At 41.0% G+C, this 23,148-nt stretch overlaps 1 protein-coding gene across 1 annotated transcript in view; it reads right to left on the bottom strand.

Moving 5' to 3' along the window:
* Window positions 1-23,148, bottom strand: part of LOC101541048 (aldehyde oxidase 2) — an 84,162-nt gene that overhangs the window by 18,920 nt on the left and 42,094 nt on the right. Inside the window, exons 20-30 of the mRNA XM_055122445.1 lie at window positions 19,579-19,675; window positions 18,987-19,111; window positions 18,249-18,382; window positions 16,175-16,262; window positions 15,056-15,142; window positions 14,438-14,629; window positions 11,458-11,685; window positions 6,980-7,075; window positions 3,784-3,912; window positions 2,129-2,203; window positions 1,363-1,415 (exon numbers count right to left, since the gene is read on the bottom strand). Coding sequence (XP_054978420.1) covers window positions 1,363-1,415; window positions 2,129-2,203; window positions 3,784-3,912; window positions 6,980-7,075; window positions 11,458-11,685; window positions 14,438-14,629; window positions 15,056-15,142; window positions 16,175-16,262; window positions 18,249-18,382; window positions 18,987-19,111; window positions 19,579-19,675 — 1,304 coding nt within the window. The remainder of the gene's footprint in view (window positions 1-1,362; window positions 1,416-2,128; window positions 2,204-3,783; window positions 3,913-6,979; window positions 7,076-11,457; window positions 11,686-14,437; window positions 14,630-15,055; window positions 15,143-16,174; window positions 16,263-18,248; window positions 18,383-18,986; window positions 19,112-19,578; window positions 19,676-23,148) is intronic.

The raw sequence follows: 23,148 nt of genomic DNA, 5'->3' as shown, positions 1-23,148 counted from the left end.
ATGGAAGGAACAAAGTCTCTCAGTGTGAGGGTAGTGAGGGTTCTGTGTGCAACGTTGATTCATCAAAAAAAAAAAAGTTACTGAAGATTTATAATAGCATTTCCTTAGATTGATGCTTACTCGAACTTGCTCTTCATACTAATTTAAACTGCTCCCTGTATTTATAATCTAGCTAGTTAGAGCAACACTATGATTTGCTGGTGTTTTAAAGAGGGTACGTTTATACTGCAGTCAGCATGTTAACAGGAGAGATACCAAGAGACCATTTGGGTCCTGGCGTCACAGTGTACCATGATGTGATGATGGTTTAGGTTGGAGCCTTAGTTCTGCACATGGAAGACTTCAGCTGCCATTTAAAAATATTCCCAGAGAGACCCCTTACATTTGGTTAATGAAACATAGAGTGAAGATTGGTCAAAAAAAAAAAAGAGATTAATAGTTCAATGCTTTACTTCATAGTGGAAGATATACGAATCTAGAGGTTTTTTTTTTTTTTTTTTTTTTTTTTTTTTTTTTTTTGCTTTTGGGTAACTGAACTCAGGAATTTAGGAATTTAGAACTCATTATATATAGGGGACTGGAGTAAACTGTTACCTCATTTTCTTCTTTCTTTATGAGTACCTACTTTACTTATTCTCTCCCCATCCCAAGCCCCTCATTTGGCAGTTTGTTTCATTAGATTGTAACACTGATGTTATAGACTTCCTAATATTTAACAACCAGCTCTCCTTGCTGTGTTTCACTCAACTAACAGGCCTTACTGAGCAACCCCACTGCTGGGTGCTGCATAGACGTGATTGATGATGGTGATGGTCATCCACCCACATAATGCAGGGTTTCAAACCAGAACAGTTTCATCATAAAGAGATTTGTAAAACTGAGCTGCAAGTAATTTCTAATGATTTTTACTTAGTAATTTTGGTTTTGGGGACACACTTGGCAGTGTTCAGGACTTACTCTGTACTCATGGATCACTCCTGGCAGGCTCAGGGGACCATATTGGGGTGCCTGGGGTTGAAGCTGAGACAGCTGCATGAAAGGCAAGTGCCCTACCTGCTGTACTATTTCTCTGGGCCTAATGATCTATTTTATTATTTATTATAAAGAATAGTAAATAATGATAAGTTGCTGCAAGTCATGTTTATTACTATTTTTTACCCAATACAATATTTTTATTAGGTTTTTTTTTTTTTTGGACAGAGTTCAAAGGTTCTATGTGAAGTGTAGAATTTGGACCCTTGGAAGGACTTTTGAAATAACATAATAAAAGTTTATTTTATGAACAAGGAAACTGGAGTCCAGAGCAGTTAAAACACCCATATTTTCTCACGAGAAAAGTCAAGACATTATTATAATTTTTACCTGTAGTATCCAGTGGCTGAAAGACTAATTCTCTGTTCAAAGGCAGCTTCTATCTGTAGATTGGATATATTTAGTCAAAATAAAATATGCTGTTAGGCAAATGTAAAAAATATTCTATATCCCCAAACTGAAATTAATCATAGGTCCCATGTTAGAAGTAATAAAAGTAATTGTATTCTTTTTTCCTCAGCAAGTACATAAACAAATTTTCTTCAGACTGAACAAGTTTCGGAAGTCTGGATGAAGCAAACCAAGTAGAATCTGTGCTGGGTATCCACAATGCTGGGGACTTAGCTCACACAGTGTTTGGAAGTTCCCATCTAAATGTTAAATTCTAGTAAGTGTGTGTGTAACTGTCAGATTCTAAAGGATAAAGCCTATGCTATTGTTGGATTACCGGATGTGTAAACTTGAATTAAATTCAGCTCCCTTCCTTGGGACATAGTTATTAGAATCAGCCTTTTAATGTCTTCTCTAAGTGTAAAACATCAATATTTTTCTGTAAGCAGAAGGCTTTTTCTTTCTTTTTTCTTATTTCAACATAGTGGATGAAGCCTTCTAGAACCCTTCAGATACACCTATTCTTTTTCTCAGGTACACTGTGTGCTTTCTCCATACATATCTCAGGGATCAGCCTTCTCAGCTCTGGTGAGCCTGTACTCTTTTGCCTCCTTAGAAGTGTCCCAATGTGATATGGGTCTATCAGGACTCTCTCTGCATTGGTTTGATTTTTTTTCTCATCTATAATGCAGACAGTTGAACTTACCCAGTCTTCCCATGTGCCCTCTGGGTTTTTCTTAATGATGGGTTCAAGGCGTTTCAGAAGGATTTGACAAGCATTCTTGAAGGAGCAAAGAAATGACATCCCCATTAGAGATGAGTTGGTTTCTTAGAGTGTATTGGAGGAAATGCCAATGGATAATTGATTGGGTCAGTAAATAATTAGGGAATGACCAATACTCATCATATCAGTTCTCATATGATGAGAATTTGGAAACAGTAAATACACAGGAGTAGAGAATCGGTTGAGGAAGAGTGTCCCTTTCTGATTCACTTCCACTTAAAATATGTATTAGGCTGAATTTCTGATTTCATGTTCCCTTCTTAGGAATATTTATACTTTAATTACTTTTCTTTTTTTTAAATCTTTAACTGTATTATTTTGTAATCCCTAGTCATGAAACTAAACAAAATAGAACACCATTTTTTTTGCGGGGTACACACCCACAAGTGCTAGGGTTTACTCTCAGCTCTGTGCTGTGGAGGGACTCACTCCCAGCAGTTCTTGGGGGATCATCTGGCGCCAATTATTTCAATGAAGGATTATAACTGTATCACTGTATCACTGCCATCCCGTTGCTCATCGATTTGCTCGAGCGGGCACCAGTAACGTCTCCATTTTTGAGATTTGTTACTGTTTTTGGACATGTTGAATACGCCACGGGTAGCTAGCCAGGCTCTGCCGTGTGGGCAAGATACTCTTGGTAGCTTGCTGGGCTCTCCTATAGGAATGGAGGAATCGAACCTGGGTCGGCCATGTGCGAGGCGAACTCCCTACCCACTGTGCTTAAAAATGTGAAGAGTTAACAAATTTTTTCTCACCCAGAACATAAGTACAAGGCACTAATAGGCTGCTATGATTTCACAGGTACAGATACTTTAGTTGTACTATATCTACCTGGTCGGGTTTTTACTTGCTGACTTGCCTGTAGGAACTTGTTTGTGACAGAGGAACCTTGCACAGCTTTTCATTACTGGACACCCACATTCTTCAGTTTCTCTCAAAAGAGACTGTTTGCTTATCGAAGTTCATTCTCCTTTTGTTCCAGAGTAGCTAGCGCTAAGGTTTCCTGTTACTTGGCATTTCCCCACCCTTCCCTGCACTGAAGCTTGGCTGTGGCAGTTATATGTAGTTCTGCTAACGAATGAGGAGTGGAAATTTCTCCAGGGGCTGGAGCAATAGCACAGTGGGTAGGGTGTTTGCCTTGCACATGGTCGACCTGGGTCTGATTCCCAGCATCCCATACAGTCCCCTGAGCACCACCAGGGTGATTCCTGCTTTATTTTTGTGTTTGGTCTCCTTTCTCTTCACCTTCTCCAGTTCACTTTGGTGATGATTTGAAGGGCAACTGTGAAAACTTCCTATTGAAGATAGAGGAACCTGGATCTGGGTGCTCGAATGATTGAACACTCTGAACATTCTGGAGCATTGCAGGTGCAAATACTGGCTGTATTTGAGGCAGGATACTCTGGATATATTTGTTACCTCGGCTTAAAACACTTTCCCAACAGTCATCCCAGGCCTGTGCTTAGTGATATAGACGATATCTCTGAAACCAACCACTTGTGCTTGTTTTGGGCTAAGAAAACCCAACTTATGGAAAGGGCTTTCCCATGGAACAGATCACCAGGAAGAAGCACCTGGACGGCCCTGCCATTGACATCTGCGCCGACAGATGCTGCAGTAGCGATTGTGTTGGGCACCGTGGCTGTGCTGGTCTCACAGATGTGCATATGAGACATGGGGATTTTTAACTCACGGCTGGCCACCTAGGAGAAAAACAAACACATTTTCAAGTCTGGCAAGGGCTTCTATGAAAGTGTGAGTCATTTTTTTTCTAATTAAAATTTATAACTTTTATTATATCCTTGATTACCTTTAAAGTTTAAAATAATGTATTTTGTAGATGGTAAAACCATTTTTGTAGGGTTTCTTGCTGATTTTGAAAGTGTTTTCTTTGTAATATTACACTGTGGTTTTTCTATTTCAGTTTAGTGCAGTTAGGATTTTAAGAGTTTCTGTTCCTCTAAATTTTACCTAGTAAGGGAGTAGGCTTAAGGGAAATTTTCAAATTTATTAATGATGAGTGAGAGAGAGACAGAGAGAAAGAGAGAGACAGAGACAGAGACAGACAGAGACAGAGAGACAGAGAATGGGACAGACAGAGATTAGGCTGACTGAGTTTGATCTTAACTCTGTTGGCACCAGAATCATGAGGAATGTGGCCCTAACAGTTTGTTCCCTTTCTTGCCTTCACCCCATTTTATCATTAACCACCCTCACCCCTTCTCTCTATTTTAGTTGCTTGTATCTGTCTAGTATTTGCTATTCACTTTTTTCTTTTCTGTTCATTTCCTTTTAGTTTCTCTAGAAGACATATGCAGAAATTAAGATAAGTAACCAAGAAGAAATGAAAAGGCAAGAAAAAGAAGGAAAGCAATGCATTATTCAGGCTGTTACTGTCTCTGTCCCCTCCCTCTCCCTCACCATTCACCCCTTTGTCTCTTTGGTTTTTGTTTTTTGATTTCTATTTTTGGGTCACACTCCTGGCTCTGCACTCAGAAATTACTGTTGGTGGTGCTTGGGGGACTGTATGATGCCAGGGATAGAACCTGAGTCGGCTGCATGCAAGGCAAACACCCTACCCTCTGTACTATTGCTCCAGCCCCTGTCTCCTTTTTTTTTTTTTTTTTTTTTGCTAAAACACTTTCTCTAGGGGCTGGAGCAATAGCACAGTGGGTAGGGTGTTTGCCTTGCCCATGGTCGACCTGGGTTTGATTCCCAGCATCCCATACAGTCCCCTGAGCACCACCAGGGTGATTCCTGAGTGCAGAGCCAGGAGTAACCCCTGTGAATTGCCAGGTGTGCCCCAAAAAGCAAATAAATAAATAAATAAATAAACCAATAAAACACTTTCTCCAGAAGTCTACAAGGATATATATGATCCCAATGCCAGGATACAGTAATGTCATTTCAGCAATGGCAGATGTTTCCCTAGCAAGAAGCAAAACTACATACACACACACACACACACACACACACACACACAGAGCACTTATTGTTTCTTGGTGATAAAAGTCAAAAAGGGAATTTATTAGTTCTCCTGCCTAAGATCTCAGGAGTAATAGCCGGAGCTCATGTCATGGATGTCAGTAAGGAAGGGCTTTACAATCTTAATGTATTAAGTCAATCACAGTCATTCACATTTGCTATTTTTTTCCTTTCTTTTCTTTTTCAAACTCTTTTTTTAATTGAATCACTGTGAAAAGTACCCTCACAAAGCTGTTAATGATTGGATTTCAGTCATACAGTATTACATACCCATCTCTCCACCAGTGTACATTTCCCAATACCAGTGTCCCCAGGTTCCTTTCCATAATCCCCCACCCCCACACTTGCTTTTTATTTCAATAATAGTTGTATTATTTCTGACAGTGGGTAGACTTGATCCATTATACAGGAGACTGGCTGTTGACAATTATTTTTTGTTTGTTTGTTTGTTTGTTTGTTTTTGGGATCACCCAGCGATGCACAGGGGTTACTCCTGGCTCATGCACTCAGGAATTACTCCTGGCAGTGCTCAGGGGACCATATGGGGTGCTGGGATTCAAACCCGGGTTGGCCACATGCAAGGCAAGCGCCCTACCTGCTGTGCTATTGCTCCAGCCCCTGGCTGTTGACAATTCTTGACCTATAGTATATAAGGTAAAAATAATCCCCATCTTTGTGGAAATCATTTTGATTGGCCTTTTTTGAATACTCAGATTGTCTGCTTGGTAATGCTCCTTCTTCCTGAGCCAATCTCTGCAGCCACTGGGGTCCATGGATCATGACTGACCATTAAGGGATTCTGTGGCAAACACTGGGCCAAAGGAAGGGATGAGAGAACAAAGGTGCCAGAACTGAGATATTCCTTAAAACTATACAGAATGAAAGAGACATAATCCAAAGGAGTGGAAGGACTACCTAGTCAAAAGCAGCAGATATGAAACAGTCATCCCTAAAGGTGCTACCTTTAGCTACCTAGTTAAATGTATTCAGTTTAAGGATTATTCATTTTTCTCCTGAGATGGTATCTTTGCGTGTATGTGCATGTTAAAGTATCCCTTAAAAGTGATAAGATGATGATAGAAAAATAGTCATCTTTCTTGTCAAAATAAAATTACAAGCAAATTCATTTTGCTGTTGAAACTTTAAGTGATACATGCTGGTCTCCAGGTAGGAAACTGAGACTCTCCTCTAGGTGCTTTGTGTACCCATTGCTGTGCTCCAGGGGCTTATAAATGATGTTCAACTAACCCTGGCCAGGTTCCAAGAGCATTTGTAAACATGTGGGATTTCTTCCACCTTAGCCACTCTGGTCGATAAAACTTTTATCTATATAGTCAAGTTCTTTGGGCTGACATTAAGGAAGTGTTATTTACCCTAAAATGAATTCCAAATGTCAGTCACATCAAAGTGTACAGGAAGATAATAACAAATGCTTTTTTCTCTTCTCTCTTCTCTTCTCTTCTCTTCTCTTCTCTTCTCTTCTCTTCTCTTCTCTTCTCTTCTCTTCTCTTCTCTTCTCTTCTCTTCTCTTCTCTTCTCTTCTCTTCTCTCCTCTTCTCTTCCCTTCTCTTCCTTTTTTCTTTTTTTTCCCCCCCTTGGGTCATATCCAGCGATGCTCAGGGCTTAACTCCTGGCTCTGCACTCAGGAGTTACTCCTGTCAGTGTTGGGGGACCATATGGAATGCCAGGAATGAGACCCTAGTTGATCACATGCAAGGCAAACCTCCTTCCCACTTTACTATTGCTCTGTGTAACATCCCTCACCTTAAAAATATTTTTTTTTACCTGTAGCATTTTGGTGTGAATTCCTTGTCCCAATTCATTGCCGCCATGTGTGACCAGGACGGATCCATCCGTGTAGATGTGAACAAGGGCAGCTGCCTAGTGAAGCAACCGATATTGGTGTTTAGTGAGGCTCACTATGAAAAACAAAATAGAGAGATCTAAGTGTGATGGGTGGGGATGGTCAGAGAGGGAAAATTTCCTGACAGGATTCTGAAGGCTTGTTCTCTTTTGTGTAAAAGTTGCTTGTAGACAACTTTACTAGGAGCCTCCTCGAGTATTCAGGAATTGCTTCCAATGAGAAAGTCAACCTCCTGCTTAAACTCTCTGGCTGACCTATCCTAGTTCATGAAACAATTCTAAGTACTTATACATGTACATGTACATGTGATGTACAGCCTAGGCTCAGTTCTAGATACATAAAGATGAACACAACATGGTTCTCTGTAAGTAGCTTTCAATGCAGCTACTTACAGTGCTGAGAGATTCCTGAGAAATGGGGGCGGCATAAAGGGAGCCCTGGCTGGGAGCAGTGCTCCCCAAAGTGACAACTGGATAGAATCATAAATGGTGAAAATTTTGCCTCTTGGTCAAGTAGCTGAGATAAAATTCCTCACAGCCTGGAAGGAAAAGCCTGGTTCCATTTTATACAGCATGACACCCTATGGGATTTGGTCTCTTCCTTTTCCAGTTTTCTTTCCTTTTTTTTTTTTTTTAACTTTTTATTGAATCACTGTGAGATAGACCCTTACAAAGCTGTTAATGATTGGATTTTTTTCTTTTTGGGTCACACCCAGTGATCCACAGGAGTCACTCCTGGTTCTGCACTCAGGAATTTCCCCTGGGGAACCCAGGGGACCATATGGGATGCTGGGGATTCAACCTGGGTCGGCCTCGTGCAAGACAAATGTCCTACCCGCTGTGCTATCACTTCATGATTAGATTTGAGTCATGCAGTATTCCAACACCATCCTTCCACCAGTGTACATTTCTCAGCACCAGTGTCTCCAGGTTCCATCCCATCCCCCATCCCATACATACAAATTATTTTTTTTTCATTTTGGGGTCATACCTGTTAATGTTCAGGCATTACTCTTGACTTTGTATTCAGGAATTACTCCGGGTGGTGCTCAGGGGACCACATGGGATGCTAGGGATCCAACCTGGGTTGGTTGCATCCAAGGCAAGCACCCTACCCACTGGACTATTGCTCTGGCCCCTCTTTTCCAGTTTCATCCTTGTTTGTTTCCACCTCTCTTCTAAATTTAGCCTAACTGCTGTTCCTTCCTGACCTGTGTTCTTGCTTACACTGTTCTCTTTTCCCACCTACTTTGCAATGGCAGATCCACACCTCATGGACTCCATTCAGTTAAAACTTTACCATCTGGGAAAGAGCAATTGCCCCATTCTCTGCACTTCCTCTTCCCAAGGAATTCTAGGTAGAGGAGTATTCTCCTTAAGTTCATGTCCACCTATCAACTCAGAATGTGACTTTGTTTGGAAATAGAATTGTATTAGCATGATACAGCCACACTGGTGTAAAAAAGAATAGTTTCTCAAAAGAGGCTGCTGTGCTAAACCCACCAAGATTAGATTGATACATCACCAAACTGCATTTCCAGACTTTCAGGAACATAGTCTTTTGTTTGTTTTTGTGCCACACCCGGTGATGCTCAGGACTCTGCATTCAGGAATCACTCCTGGTGGTGCTTGGGGGACCACATGGGTTTTGGGAATCAAACCAGGGTTGACTGCATGCAAGGAAAAAGTCCTAGTCTCTGTGCCATCTCCCCAGCTACAGGAATATAGCATTAATGGATCAGGTAGGAGATTTTTCAGTCAGCACCAATGAGATATTTGTCCCCCAAAGGAAGAGGCCACAATATTTGCCATTGCCATAGGTAGATTATCTGAACTGGAAATTATTAATCTTCCCTGATCTTTTCCTTTTCCTGCCTCTAAGCACCTCTCATTTCATATAGATTTTTGGAACACTCTCTACTTGTGTGAGGGGATGTTGCTCAATTTCTGAGTTGGTTAACAGCTCTTCCAACTAGATATTTTAAATGATCATTTATCAGTTAGATATTTTAAATTTGGGTTTTTGTCATTTAACACTAGGTTACAGGGGGTTCTAGGTCGAACAAAGCAGTAGCCTTATAAAAAGGCCAGATGACAATGGAGGTCATGGCGAGGGCAGGTGCCACAAACCAAAGACAAGGAGGTAATAGAAGCTGGAAGAGACAGGAAGGGATCGTTCTTGGAGCCTGCAACAGGCACACGATCCTGTTAATGCCTTGATTTTGAACTTATAGGCTTCAAAGGTACAAGACCTTTTGTGGCACTTGGCTCTGGCAGCCACAGGAAAAGAAGATAGATAAGCTCTTCTGTGGGAGCCTCTTAGAGGAAGTGCACCAGATCCTGCTCATTTTTGTGTCCTCTGGGAAACTTTGAGCTGGTTTGACTCAAAGAAACAGTAAATAAATATTTATTATGCTGGATGAATGGAAATGTGTCATTTTTTCTTTCAGGAAGAGGAGAAAGAGAGGGAGGCATTGGGCCTCAGTTATTCATGTCTAGAGCCACTGGGAGGCCAAAGATGTCTCAGATGCATTAAGGTGTGTGAGTTCTAATGATAATATTTATTTACTGTGGGCCTTTGACTCCCTCTGAGGACAGCGCAAGTCATGCCTGGTTTAAAAAGTAGCTGTCTGGCTTTGTGAGTCATATGCTGACCTGGAATAACACTCTCCAACTACCAGCCAGATAGTTCTTGGGTGTATCCACTTGGAAATCTACCCGGAAGCTAGAGGTTTTACATGGAGACAGGAAGTTGGCTGCCATAGATCCTGGGAATTTTCTCTGATTTGGTTAAAAAATAGTCATAAGAATGAGGAGAAGTCATAAAGGTAAAGGCAGGTGTGGGATAGTAAGGATTATAGATGTAATGGTTAAGATTCCTGAGCCTCTTTATGGAATGAGCATACTGGATCTGATCAGGAGTGTGTCCCAGTAGGTAGGAGACCTCCCACCTGAAGAAGCATGCCCTGAGAGTGGGCTTGAGACCCCACAGGAGGGGCTTGGGCTGCCTGGATAACCACACAGTAGGAGCCCTGTCAGGGGCTTCTAATTTATGATCTCATCCAATTCACATAACTCTTAAGAGAGAGAATTAATGTTTTCATTTTATAATAAAGGACGTTAAGGTCACACAGCTACTAAAGAGGTGGCAGGGCCAGCATTCTTCAGGTCCATCTGAATTCAGTTCAAAAGGGATTTGGGCCAACTGCTTTATTCCTGAAAAAAGATTGTGTGTGTGTGTGTGTGTGTGTGTGTGTGTGTGTGTGTGTGTCTGTTTGAGAGCCACTAGTAACTAGTGTCTGGGTATAAAAGGAAGAATGCTGTTATTGGTGTGCACACAGGGAAATCTAATGCAGTTTTAGATAGAATATGTAAGCTTCCTGCAGTCATTGAATTTTCTGCTTTGAATGGATAGTAATGGCGAGGCAGTAACCCTTCCTGCATTCTAAATAGCTTTCCTAGCAAGGGACCATGGGGAGTGCCAGGAAGATCTGTTCTTGTGCTCATTAATGGACTCATCTCTATGCAGCTTTTTCTCCTCTCCTATGGTTAGAACATCTGAAAGACTTGCCTCTTCTTTTTGAAAATCTCCCTGGGAAGATTTGTAAAGCTTCAATTTTTCTCTTTTTCCATTAGAAATGACACATATTCCTGAAGTGATGGCTCAGCTCAACCTGCTGGTCAGGGCACAGTGGAGTGACTTCCTTGCATAGTAGTACTGGGGACAGATGGGAAGTTCCACTACTGCCCAAACTGTGAGACCCTACACTCAGATAGCATAGCAACATGGGCTGGTGAGCTTCCCTACAACGGTTTTTGTTGTTGTTGTTTGTTTGTTTTGGGGCTACACCTGGCAATGTTCAGGGATAAGTACTGGTTCTGCACTTGGAAATTACCACTGGTGGGCTTGGGGGACCTTATTGGACAACAGGGATTGAACACAGATCGGCTGCTTGCAAGGCAAACAGCTAACCGGCTGTTTTATTTCTCCAGTTCCTTTCCCCTTTTGTTGTATTGTTTGGGGGCTAGGGATGAATCCACCCACAGCCTCATATCTGAGAGGCCTGTGTTTCACCAGTGAGGTGCATTCTGGCACCCATTCCCTTTTTTTCAAAGCAGCAAGGCTAGGAACTCAGTTGGAGTAGGGGTGTGAGGTACAATGCTCTGTCTTGGAGTTGAGCTGCTGTGCAGTTCATACTTGCTGATAGCGTTTTACTCCACTGAGACATGTGGTATATGTGCTTGCAGGTGTTAGGGGGCTGCTCAGGAGCATTCTATACATATCTGCCAGGTACTAAGAGCAAGTGCTCTGGGAAATGGGACTCTCCCAAAGTCATGACAAACAGATAGTTTGGGAATGTGCCTGACATGAGGGTCCTCTCCACAGACATGAGACTTACCTGATGATAGCTTGTTGCAGCAAAGCCAACTGAAAATTTCATGGGGACAATAGCAATGCCTTTCTTCTTCCAATAGTTTTTCTTGTTGAACTCTTCCACTTCCTTTCTTCTGCTATGAAAGGAAGACTTATCCAGACATTCATTCCAACATCTTATCAGGTTCTCAGGGTTGAATGCTTGCTTGTAGATGGTTTTATCAACAGTTTTGTACATATTTTTCTCCCTAATCTGTAAAGAGTGGGAAATTTAGTGAAAAGTTATGGTAAGATAAGACAGATTGCACAAATATACTGAAAAAGCCTCCCGCTAAAGCACAAACTGGTTGAGAGAAGACAACGTCTTTCTTCTTGTGCTTTTTTCAAATTTTCAAATGTTCAAATGTGCTTTTTCAAAGAACACAATTTGATTTTTTTAGAATTTATGGAGGTAGGGGTTTGTCATCTCTTTTTCAACAGGGTCTCTTCTTCTGGAAGTGGGTAGTAGGAAAAACAACTGATTTGTGAAGGACAAAAGGGTATAGGGAAGCAGGTTTTCTTTTTTTCCTATACAGCATAAAAGATGGAGCATAGTTGGTAGATAGTATATTAAAAGCAAGAATTTAGTGTAAATAACACAATGTTTTTTTTTTCCCGCTTCACACCCGGTGATGCACAGGGGTTACTCCTGGCTTTGCACTCAGGAATTACTCCTGGCGGTGCTCAGGGATATGGGATGCTGGGATTCGAACCCGGGTTGGCCACGTGCAAGGCAAACACCCTATCCACTATGCTATCACTCCAGCCCCCTAACATAATGTTTTTCTAAGAGACGAAGAGCATTGCAGCAAAAAACAAATGGCATATTCTCCCCTAAGCCTTCCAGTTGTCTTTGGAATGTGTGGTAAGAACTTTTAAAATATTTATTTGAATATGGGTGTGTCTGACTTGAATATATATGTGTCTGATGTCCTTGTAATACTCAACAAAGAACCCACTGAGATATGCTTGGGAGTTTTTCATTATCCCCATATCACTCCAAATCAATAAAAAAAATTGATCATCAGCGGCAACCTTGGGATAAAACTCTTTTGTTTATGAAAACAAATATTTTAAAGTATGGTAACTCCTGGTTGAAATTGTTCTCCTTGCCTACATGATCTATCCATGATCTGTTCTTTACATTCTCCAAGGCTTTTCTGACTCTCCTACCTGCAAACCAGTGTGATTTCTTTGCCCTTTGGACCCATATAACCTTTGTGTAACTTTTCTTCATATAACTGCTATCTTCCCCTTGCTATATGAAGCACCCTGACATTCCTAAATCACAAACTTGGTGATCCATTCTGTTAAATTTAGGGACAAAAGAGGGTCCTTAGGACAAAATAAAGATTATTGGAGCTGAGAATATTTGGGAAACATGGGAAATCAGTCTGTGGTCTGAATAGAATGTGGAGAAGTAGAAGTGCATTATCAATAATGATCTACCAGTGCCTGCCTCTTTTAGATTTGGCACATTGCCAAGAATGTGCATATTCTAGGATACTGTACAAAAATATATTTATGGAGGACATTATTTTGGCAGTATCTTTCAAGGACTTTTAAGCTGACAGCAATTCTCTTTCTGTAAATTTATTCCACAGAGAGACATAAGAGCAAACATACACAATTATATCAAATAAACACCTGTACAAAGAAGTTTATCACAGTATCTTTAATAGACTCTAATGGGTAATAATCTTAATGCATATTAATAATAGAGTAGCTAAAATATTAAGTATATGTACATTAAGTGGTATTATTTAGTAATTAAAAAATGATACTGGTGGGGGGGGGGCTGGAGCAATAGCACAGCAGGACAGCAGGTAGGGCATTTGCTTTGCACGTGGCCGATCCAGGTTCAATTCCCAGCATACCATATGGTCCCCCGAGCACCGCCAGGGGTAATTCCTGAGTGCGAATAACCCCTGTGCATTGCGGGGTGTGACCCAAAAAGAAAAAAAAATGATATTGGTGATGGAGAGATAGTACAGCGGGTAGGAAACTTGCCTTGCATGCAGTTGACCTAGGTACAATCTCCAGCAGCTTATATGGTCCCCTGAGCACCACCTGGAGTGATCTCTTTGCTCAGAGTTAGGGTAGGCCTGAGCAGAACCAGGTGTAGCCCCTTCCTCCCCAAAATAATGAAGTAGATTTTTTTTTGACATGGTAAGATGGTCATGGTAAATTGTTGAGTATAAAAAGTAAGGTGCAAAAAAATGTCTTTTTATGGTCTTGTTTAACTCTGTAGGTGCACGTATACAACACACACCAACATTCAGGTATATGTGTGAGAACAAATGGGTGAATAAATATATATAGAGAGAGCTATAGCAATAAACACAGACCTGTTATCAATGGTGACTCCTGCGTAAGAAATGGAAAGGGGTTGTTCACTTTTATATCAATTGTACACATTATTATACAAATTAGAAACAGAAAGCAAAAGGAATATTTGCATCAGAAGAGGAGGGCAACGGAGAACTGAGTTTTATTATTATTTTATTACTTTATTACTTAATTTATTTTGACTTCGAAGACGAGACATCTTTGATTGTTTGTTGTTCTTGTTGTTTGTTTGGGCCACTATCTGGTCATGCTGGGAATCAAACCAAGGTTGGCTTTGTACAAAGGAAGTGTCCTACACACTGTACTATCCCTCTGGTCCCACAAGACAAGGCTTTTTTGCCCAGTTCTTCTAGGATTGTTTACTTGGGTAGCTGGTTTTCCATCACTAAAAAAATTATAGCAGCCATATCCAGAAGTGATGGGGACTTTGATATGGGTCTGATGGTACTTGGAGGCTACCAGCGTCCCCTGAAAGGACAATCATGGTGCAGTTCTGGGGATCAGAACCTCTCACATCCTAAGCACAGACTCTGCCCCTTGAGTTCCCTCCCTGGCCTGATTTCTCACCTTTTCTGGTCCATATGAAACCTTGGTTACAAGTTTGATTCCAATCTCACCTTTTCAGGGAGAAGGCCACATTTGGCTGCAACTGCTGTGATGCAGGATTCTGTTACCAGGGTTCCTTGAGGGAATCCAAATCCTCGAAAGGCTGTATTGGATGGTAAGTTCGTCAAACAGGCACGGCCCCTCAATCGGATGTTGCGGATTTTATATGCATTTTCAAGCTTCATTATAAGAAATTCTATTAACTAAAATAAAAGAGATTAACATATATTGGACAACTTTGGAGGGTGAGGAGGGGGTGGCCTACCAAGTAGTGAGTGCTCAGGGGCTGCAGGCAAATCTCTGGCCAGTGGTTCAATGAAAGGGCCTAAGGCTGTGATGCTGCGTGGGACCCTGCTCTGTCAGGGATTACAGGGCTATCTTGGTGGTTGTGGGAGCCTCCAGGGATGCATCCAGAGATGCTTGAGGGACCACATGGTTCTAGGGATACAGATTTCTGTACTATTTCTTACTCCTGGACATTTTTTCCCCTCTAAAACTCCAGTTACAGAATGGAACATCTTGTGGGGCTTGGGAAGTACTTGAGGAAACCAAGTCCATTCCCAAAGACACATCTAGAAATCCTGCATTGCATCCATGATCAAGGATGGTTGGGTTGGTGAACTACGTACCAGCTCCGACTCATCGAGTGAGCACCCTCCATTAACGAAGCACTCAATGTCCAGGGCTTTGATTCTCCCACTGTTCATGAATCCCACCTGTCACAAATGACAGACAGTGTTTGATATGCTTAACACAGACACAATACATGAAAGTCACAGCCCAGTTCCTTTGCTGGGTGGGACTGAGGACAGATCCTGCATGGGTTGACTAGGTTGGTACATGCTCATCTGCAACTTTTTTGTTCAGAGCTTGTTTCAAAAATCTACTCTGACCAGAATTTTGTGGCTTCCTTTCCTTTCAGTGTATAATTTTCTGGCTTCACATTCAGCAGGGAATTGTGACACCTTTGCTTGTCTACTGGTCTAGTATTGTGACTGTCATTCCTTTGGAAGATTCTTCTGTGACTTATTACTGGGGTTTCTTCTTAGTTTGTGGTTTCTCCCTTATGGAAAAGCCTCTGAAAGTCCAGAGTGTGTTGAAATGAAGTTAGGGGGTGGGGAGTCCATGTTGTTGGGTTGGGGAGTAGACATGGGAGTGACTGTCCTCATTTTCCTGAGCTGGGACAGCTCTGTAATGGATTAAAAATATAACAGATGGAAATGTTACTAATAGGACTCATGGAAGGCAATTTGAATTTTCTGCTTACAACTCCCTTTCTACCCACTTGGAAGGAAGTTGTTTACATGTTGTAGATTGAGAAGAAAGTTTCATACTCTACTGTAGTTCTACTGAAAGGGATAAGTCCTTGTTTTTCTGAAAACATGTATGAATTGTACAATTATTTGGTGAGATCACCTATTCCAAGGGAACTATTGCATAATAAACCAGAAATGTAGGAAAACCTCAAAATGCATTATTAATAGTCACTGGATTTGAGAAAGAACTAGGTAAATCTTTTCCTTTAATAACATTTATATCATTACTTGAAATTTATGTGTTCAATTTTAATTGATGTTAAATTTCTATAGAAATTGATGGGTTTAATTTCCATCATAGGAAGAGAAAAAAAAGAATATTGTCTCATTTAATGTACATGTTAAGATCACTTGTTTTCGGAATCCAGAAAAATCAAAATAATACAAATTCAAACAAATGACATATGTAAATAACTTTTCTTTAATACTCACTTTATATTTTCCAAACAATGGGTGTCTTCCCCCAGTTATTAGCATATCATCTTCACGATCAAGAACAAGCCGAATGGGATGACCAGTTCTTAAGAAGACAAATTTTAGTCAGATTCTTGTCTCTCTCATGACCCATTCATTCAAGCATGCATCCATCCATCCACCACCTACCATCCACTGATTTATTTATAGATCTGTTAATTTCACTGCTTATCCACCCATCTCTATTCACCTTTCTACTCAGCTCCTTACCCTCCACCCTCCTGCTCATTTATCCAAACATTTATTCTTCTAATCATTCATTCATCCTACATATATTTACTGAATTCATAATGCTATAGGCACTGATCTGAATTTGTGTATGTCTCTGTGACCTAAAGATTCCTGATTGGAGATCTAGTTAAAGAGACTATCTCTCATCAGTTAGGTTCATTTAGTTCAAATTTGATGCTCACCCAGACTGAGCCATTTGTATTCTTCGCTACTAGCTACAAAGGACAAAGGATATGAAAAGATAGATAAAAACTTCATAACATTTGAATATAAAAGTTAATGGGGCTAGAGCAATAGCACAGTGGGTAGGGCATTTGCCTCGCACGCGGCCGACCTGGGTTCGAATCCCAGCATCTCATATGGTCCCCCGAACACCACTAGTAGTAATTCCTGAGAGCAAAGCCAGGAGTAACTCCTGTGCATCTCCAGGTGTGACCCAAAAAGAAAAAAAAAAGAAAAAGAAAAAAAAAAGAAAAGAAAAGTTAAGCTACTATGTTAGGATGTCTGTATAAGTATCTTTAATTTCACCCATATGTGTAACTTTGATTTGGGCCCTAGGAGCTCTGCACTTCTTTATAGATAGGGCAGAGGTTTCCAGATTTAGGAGCATACAAGTATCACCTGGAAAGCTGGTGAAAATGCATATTCCTTGGCTTTAGCACTAGGATTTAAATTCCATAGATATGGGGTGGGCAGTAGAATCTGCATTTTTCTTAGTGATTCTGATGCTCCATATCAGGTACACAAAGAGAATCACAGTTCTAACATTAGTCTTTAATGGTGGGGATCATCTGCAGCCTCAGTAAAATTACAGTTTGAGGCCCTCCCTAGGTGATTCTGATGAGGGAGGTCTGCAATGAGGACAGGGATTTCCATGAGCTCAGGATATCCTTAAAAATCAGGTCTGTGAACACTACTCTGGACGACAAGTGTGTAGTACAACAATACACATCTCAAGGCACTAGTGTCACACCTGGCTGTGTTTTGGAACCTGAGGGGAAATTTTAATCAGCTGATAACTGGGTCAGTAGGGGGTAGCCTTGGCTCTGGGATTTAAGCACCCTGAAGATGAATTTAAGGTGCAATCACATCTGAGAGGCACAAAGGCTGGCAGGAGTGTAATGAACGGATGACTCCTTGCAGAGTCCCTGGTGAGTATACAAAGAAAGAGTGGAGATTAGATTCAAGTTCTGTGTTTTTCCACCTCTTATTGTAGAAGAGGCACATATGTGAATGCTTTAGGCCCGAGCTCTGAATGCCACAGACGCTGTCAAAGGAAGCGGAACCTTTGAGCCATAGGAAATAAACAAGGAGCAGAGAAGTCAGCCGCGCCCGGCATGAATAGCAAAGGAGCGAGCCTTCCAACGTCATCCACCCACTGAGCACACACTCAAGAGCCAGCTCTTCCGGGTGCAGGGAGGCAGAGAATGGGAGCCTTTCTTTCCTCACCCCTCCCTGTCTGTGGCTGAGAGCAGGAAGGAAAAGTGGGGGAGCAGCTTCCTCTTTGGCACTGCACGTGGACGGGTGACTGACCCCACCCTTGTCCCGTCACCTTCCCTGTGGCTCAGGGATGTTTCCTTTTTATAATACATTAGTTGATTCAAAAATCTGTGTACACTGGATTTTTCCAGGAGTGTGGGCATCATTACAGATATTTTATAAGGAAGGGCCTGAGCCTGAGTGGCCCAAGGACACCTGGATGTTTGTGACAGCCACTCAAGACCTCCTCAGTCCAATGAAGGACCCTGAACTTTGTGTCATTTGCATTCCACCCCGGCTGGTATTCCCCCAGGACACTTACTTGAAAGCACCAACAGCTGCAATAGCTCCAAAAACAGACGGTCTTACCACCTTCCCACCAAAGCCTCCACCTACGCGCTTTACATGGCATGTGACCCTGTTGAGGGGGATGTTTAAAGTGGAGGACACTATTTTCTGTAAATGTGAGATCATAAGAGGGTTTTAGAAACTGCAAAGAAAACTTTATGTTCAGAAACACATCACAACAACAAAAAAATCAATCCACATGTATAGTTAGTGAAAAAGTAAATAAAAGAAATGGAGATGGTCTCAATCTGGTGGAATCTCTTGAGTTCACACACATTCATCCTCATAGGACGGTGTCCACAAAGTCTCAAGGAGGTGAAAATATCCAAACTCCTGACAAACTACTAAGAAAATGATAAGCTTTTAGCTGAACTAAGATAAATTTATGTCAGGAAACAAAAGGCATACTAAAGTGTGCTATTCTAATGGTTGTCATAATTATTTTAAAGAAAAATTAAGAACAGAAATAATTAGGGTTGTCTTTCAATCATAGAGATTATTTTAGCATGATGCAACTGAATGTATCCTATAAACTGAGAGTGTGGTTTATTCTTGTCAAGATCAGAAAAAATTTTAAAAAGCTTTAAAAAATTTGAGAAAAGCTTCAGAGTTTTGTTTGCTCTACTTGATGTTAAGCTTCTGTGGTACAAGGGCAGCCAAGTTCAAGGTTCTGAGGATGGAATAGCAGGATGGAATTAGGGAATAAATTTACCTGCACATGGGCTGCATCCTGTGTTGACACATACACGTCCAGTTCTTTGTCCTCTATCTTTGGAACCACAAGCACCCTTTGTGTTTCCATGTAGAAGTGTTCTTGTCCTCCCACATGGACCTCTCCTGTTCAGGGCAAGCACAGAGAAATCCCCAAAGGCATGCAAGGGTTAAAAACTGCCATTTTGGGAATTTAAAAGCAAAGATAATTGATGGATTGGCCAATTTGCTTATGTCCTGACTAAAGAACTGATGTGTCAGACATTTGTTTTGGGGCACTTGAGGACAATTTGTCTCAGAGACCACAGTTCTGGATAAGTTAAAAATGCCAGGGTCCATTCCTTGGTCTTCCTTTGACTAATCAGGCTCTTGGGGATGTTTACTGTATTTATTCTGTTGCTACTCACCCCTACCCTCACCGCAGAAACAGCACAACACACACACACATTTTGAGAGGAAAAAAAATGTAAGAAAAATTTGGCAAAGTGTCAAGACTCCAGAGCCTGGTCTTACTGAGAGGAAATCCAATGTCCTTGGCATCTGCTTCAGAATAGAAGGACACAAAGATTCTCTTAAATGTCCTGAGTTCTTACCTTCAACAATTTGATCAACATTTTTAAATGCCTCCTCAATGTTCCCTTGTTCAAGCTTTTTCTCAGGGCATAGAAATGAGTTGTGTTTGATGGCATCCTGAATGACAGGGGAAAACCACAAAAGTCAATTTCTTCATTTTTTCTCCCACAGTCAATTTTTTTCCCATCAAAAGCCAGTAAACTATTGAAAACACTATAAACACTGTAAAGAATCTCTTACAGCCCACAAAAGAAATCATGCAGACAGGGCAGCAGTAGAATAACTAACTTATAACAAAGAGATACAGAGGGAATGTCTTCCAGGTCACAGAGGAAACCAACAGGGTTAGAGGAACACTAAGAATTCCTACTGGTCTTCCGTAGGAAGCATGCCACTTGGAGGTGGGAGTGGGTGGATGGACAAGAAAGGGACTACAAAAATGGTTTTCAGGGATCTGAAAGGCTTGAGTTGGTGTTAAGAGAGAAGGCTCAAATTCACAGTCATCTCCAGCAGAATAGGGCCTGAAAGGCATCACAGGAAGATTGTTCTATTTGAGTTTTTGGCCCACCTATGAGGAATTTCTAGCTTTTAGTTCTGCTCTTTATTTTTCTGACAATTTAATAAACTTACTTACACATGAACGCTGGACCCTTCTCTATCTTGAGGTCCTGTTGATTGACCTATGACATGTAATTCTTGCAGAGTTTCTAGACTCAAGGTGTTTCTATACTTCGAAATTGCACTTGTTGGGGCTGGAGCGATAGCACAGCTGGTATGGTATTTGCCTTGCATGTGGCTAACCTGAGTTCGATTCCCAGCATCCCATATGGTTCCCTGAGCATCACCAGGAGTGATTCCTGAGTGCAGAGCCAGGAGTAACCCCTGTGCATCCCTGGGTGTGAGCCAGAAAGAAAAAAAATTGCACTTGTTGAGGCTGGAGCGATACACCTGACCTAGGTTCAATACCTGGTATGCCATATGGTCCCTGGGAATGATCCCTGAGTTCAGAGTATTGCCAGGCATGTGGTCCCAAAACCAAACCAAACCAAACCAAAAGAAACCCACAAAATTGCACTTGTCTAGAGGTCCAAGCACTACCAGGTTTGTTTCCTCCTTTTATTAAAAAAAAAAAAAGCACATGTCTCTGCATTCTTATGCTCCAGTAGTCTTCCCCCTCCACTTTTTGGGAGGGGGGAGAAGCAGGGAATGGGATCACACCCAGTGCTACTTAGGGCTAACTCTTCTCAGGGATCACTCCTGGCAGTGCCTAGGGGACCATATGGTTGCATGGGATCAAACCCAGATCAATCATGTGCAAGGTAAATGCCCTACCTATTATACTGTATCTCTCTGGCCCCACACCCTGATAGTGTTAAGGTCTATCACTTTGCAACTGATGATAATGATAATAATGAGAGCAGCTAATACTTAATGAGTGCTAGATTTGTGTCTTGCACTGACCAAAATACACTATTTTATACATTCTACTATGATCTCTATTTTCTAGCTGAAGTCACTGGGTTGAGAGATGAAAATAACTCTCTCAATGTCATCCTAATTAAATAATGAATATAGCTTTCAGGCTTAGAGTTGGTTTTCAGAAACATCTTAATTAGCAATTGGCAAAAAGTCACTAGTAAAGTTGGGCTACATCTAGCTTGGGGTACATGTAGCAGTATGTTTATTATGTTTTATAAATGTGTCACGATAGTATAATATTATTATAATATGTGCTATTTAGTGAGCACTATGTGCCAGGCACTCTTCCAAGTTCTTTACATGTATTAATTCTTGGTCTTACAACAACCCAGTAAGATGGGTATTATTATTACCTGCATTTTACAGATGAGGAAAAAGTAATATTTCTTCCTCATAACAGAGACATTAGGTAACTTAATTGTGCCTTTATCTATAACCTCACAGAGAGAGAGAGAGTCACATAAATGAATTAATGGATAGATGAATAAGTCAGTATGCACGACTACGTTGTTATCTAATTTTTGTTGATTCTAGACAGTTGTACTCTGAGGGAGTGCGATGTCTCTAAATATTCTGAGTCCCAGGATATTTAATGGGGGTGTCTTCTATGTTCCATTTCCTGCTCGAGGAAATGGGAGACATTTGAAATAATGGGTTTAAACGTCCATATGAGGATCATAGCACAACTCAAGGACAGGAAATGAGACAAGACAAATGCCAAGGTTTACAATCTTGGCAAAATGGGGGTTTGGAACAGTTGATTTGACTTAGAAATATTAAGAAACATGACCATTTAAATTCTTTGAAAATTGAGCAAGTTATACATTTTATGCATATTTTAAATTCAAGTTTGATGCCAAGTATCACATGGCTCCCAGTGTAGCATCACCCAGTGTAGGCCACCAAGTGGGAGTGTTCCCCAACCTGTTAGAATATTGCTTTGAAGACCTAAATAAAACAAATCAAATATTCACATGAATTTCTAGTATCTTTTATTTTAATTTAATTTTTTGTTTTGGGGGGCCACAATTGATGGTGCTTAGGGCTTAATCGAGGGCTTACCTCAGGCTCTGTGCTCAGGATTCCCTCCTGGCAGGGCTCAGGGAACATCTGAGGTGTAAGGAATTACACCCAGGTGGGCCATATGCAAGGAAAGAGCCCTATCTGCTCTACTATTTATTGCTTTAGCCCTGCTAGTATCTTTTAAAATTTTGTATTTTTTCATCACAAATAAATGAACTTTTTTTTTTTTTTGCTTTTTTTTGGGGGATCACACTGGCAATGCACACAGGTTACTCTTGATTCTGCACTCAGGAATTACTTCTGGCGGTGCTCAGGGGACCATATGGGATGCTGAGAATCGAAAAGTGTGCAAGGCAAACGCCCTACCCACTGTGCTATCTCTCCAGCCTCAAATAAATGAACTTTTAACATTGAGTTAGAACCTGAGGACCCATTCACACTTGAATTTCCTATTCTAACTTCATTGTTTTTAATGAGAAATGGTATTAACATTTCATCATTTAGACCCCAAATGTCTGTAGAATTCTCTCATGGAAGTCCCTTTGCTGCAGGGCACCATTCTTAAGAAAGATTATTGCTTTCACTTGCCATTTTCATTATCTTCCACAAGCAAAAGATACTCTAAATTTTAGTGGGAAACTAAAATCTGTATTTCCTGGATCCCCTTTCTGTTGTCAGCTGTAGTGGGATGTGGGAAGGCAAGTATAACTTCTGGGATGTGAACTTAAAGGGAAGTGATGTGCCCTTCTTTATCACCTAATCCTCTCTGCTATCTGGAAGTGAACTTAGAGGCCAGACTTTCAGTGATTATTGTGAACCAAAGTGACCTGGAAAATAAAAACCCATGAAACAGCTGCATAGAGGGGGCTTAGATACTTCACACATAAACCTTAGACTGACCTTTTCTTGACTTTCTAATGTGAGAAGAAAGGTCAGTTATTTTCTCCTATTGTTTCTTAGAGCCAAAATTAATTGCAATTCATATAAGCAATAGCATCCAGAGAAAACTGAGTTTTCCAGACAAGTTTGATATTTCCACACAAGAAAATTAGAGAATCAGTTTAGCCTTGCATTGGGAAGTTACGAAG

This window comes from Sorex araneus, chromosome X (genome assembly GCF_027595985.1).
Source record: "Sorex araneus isolate mSorAra2 chromosome X, mSorAra2.pri, whole genome shotgun sequence".
Taxonomy (NCBI): Eukaryota; Metazoa; Chordata; class Mammalia; order Eulipotyphla; family Soricidae; genus Sorex; species Sorex araneus.
Note: the sequence above shows the minus strand (reverse complement) of the source record. Positions and strands in the feature narration are given on the sequence as shown.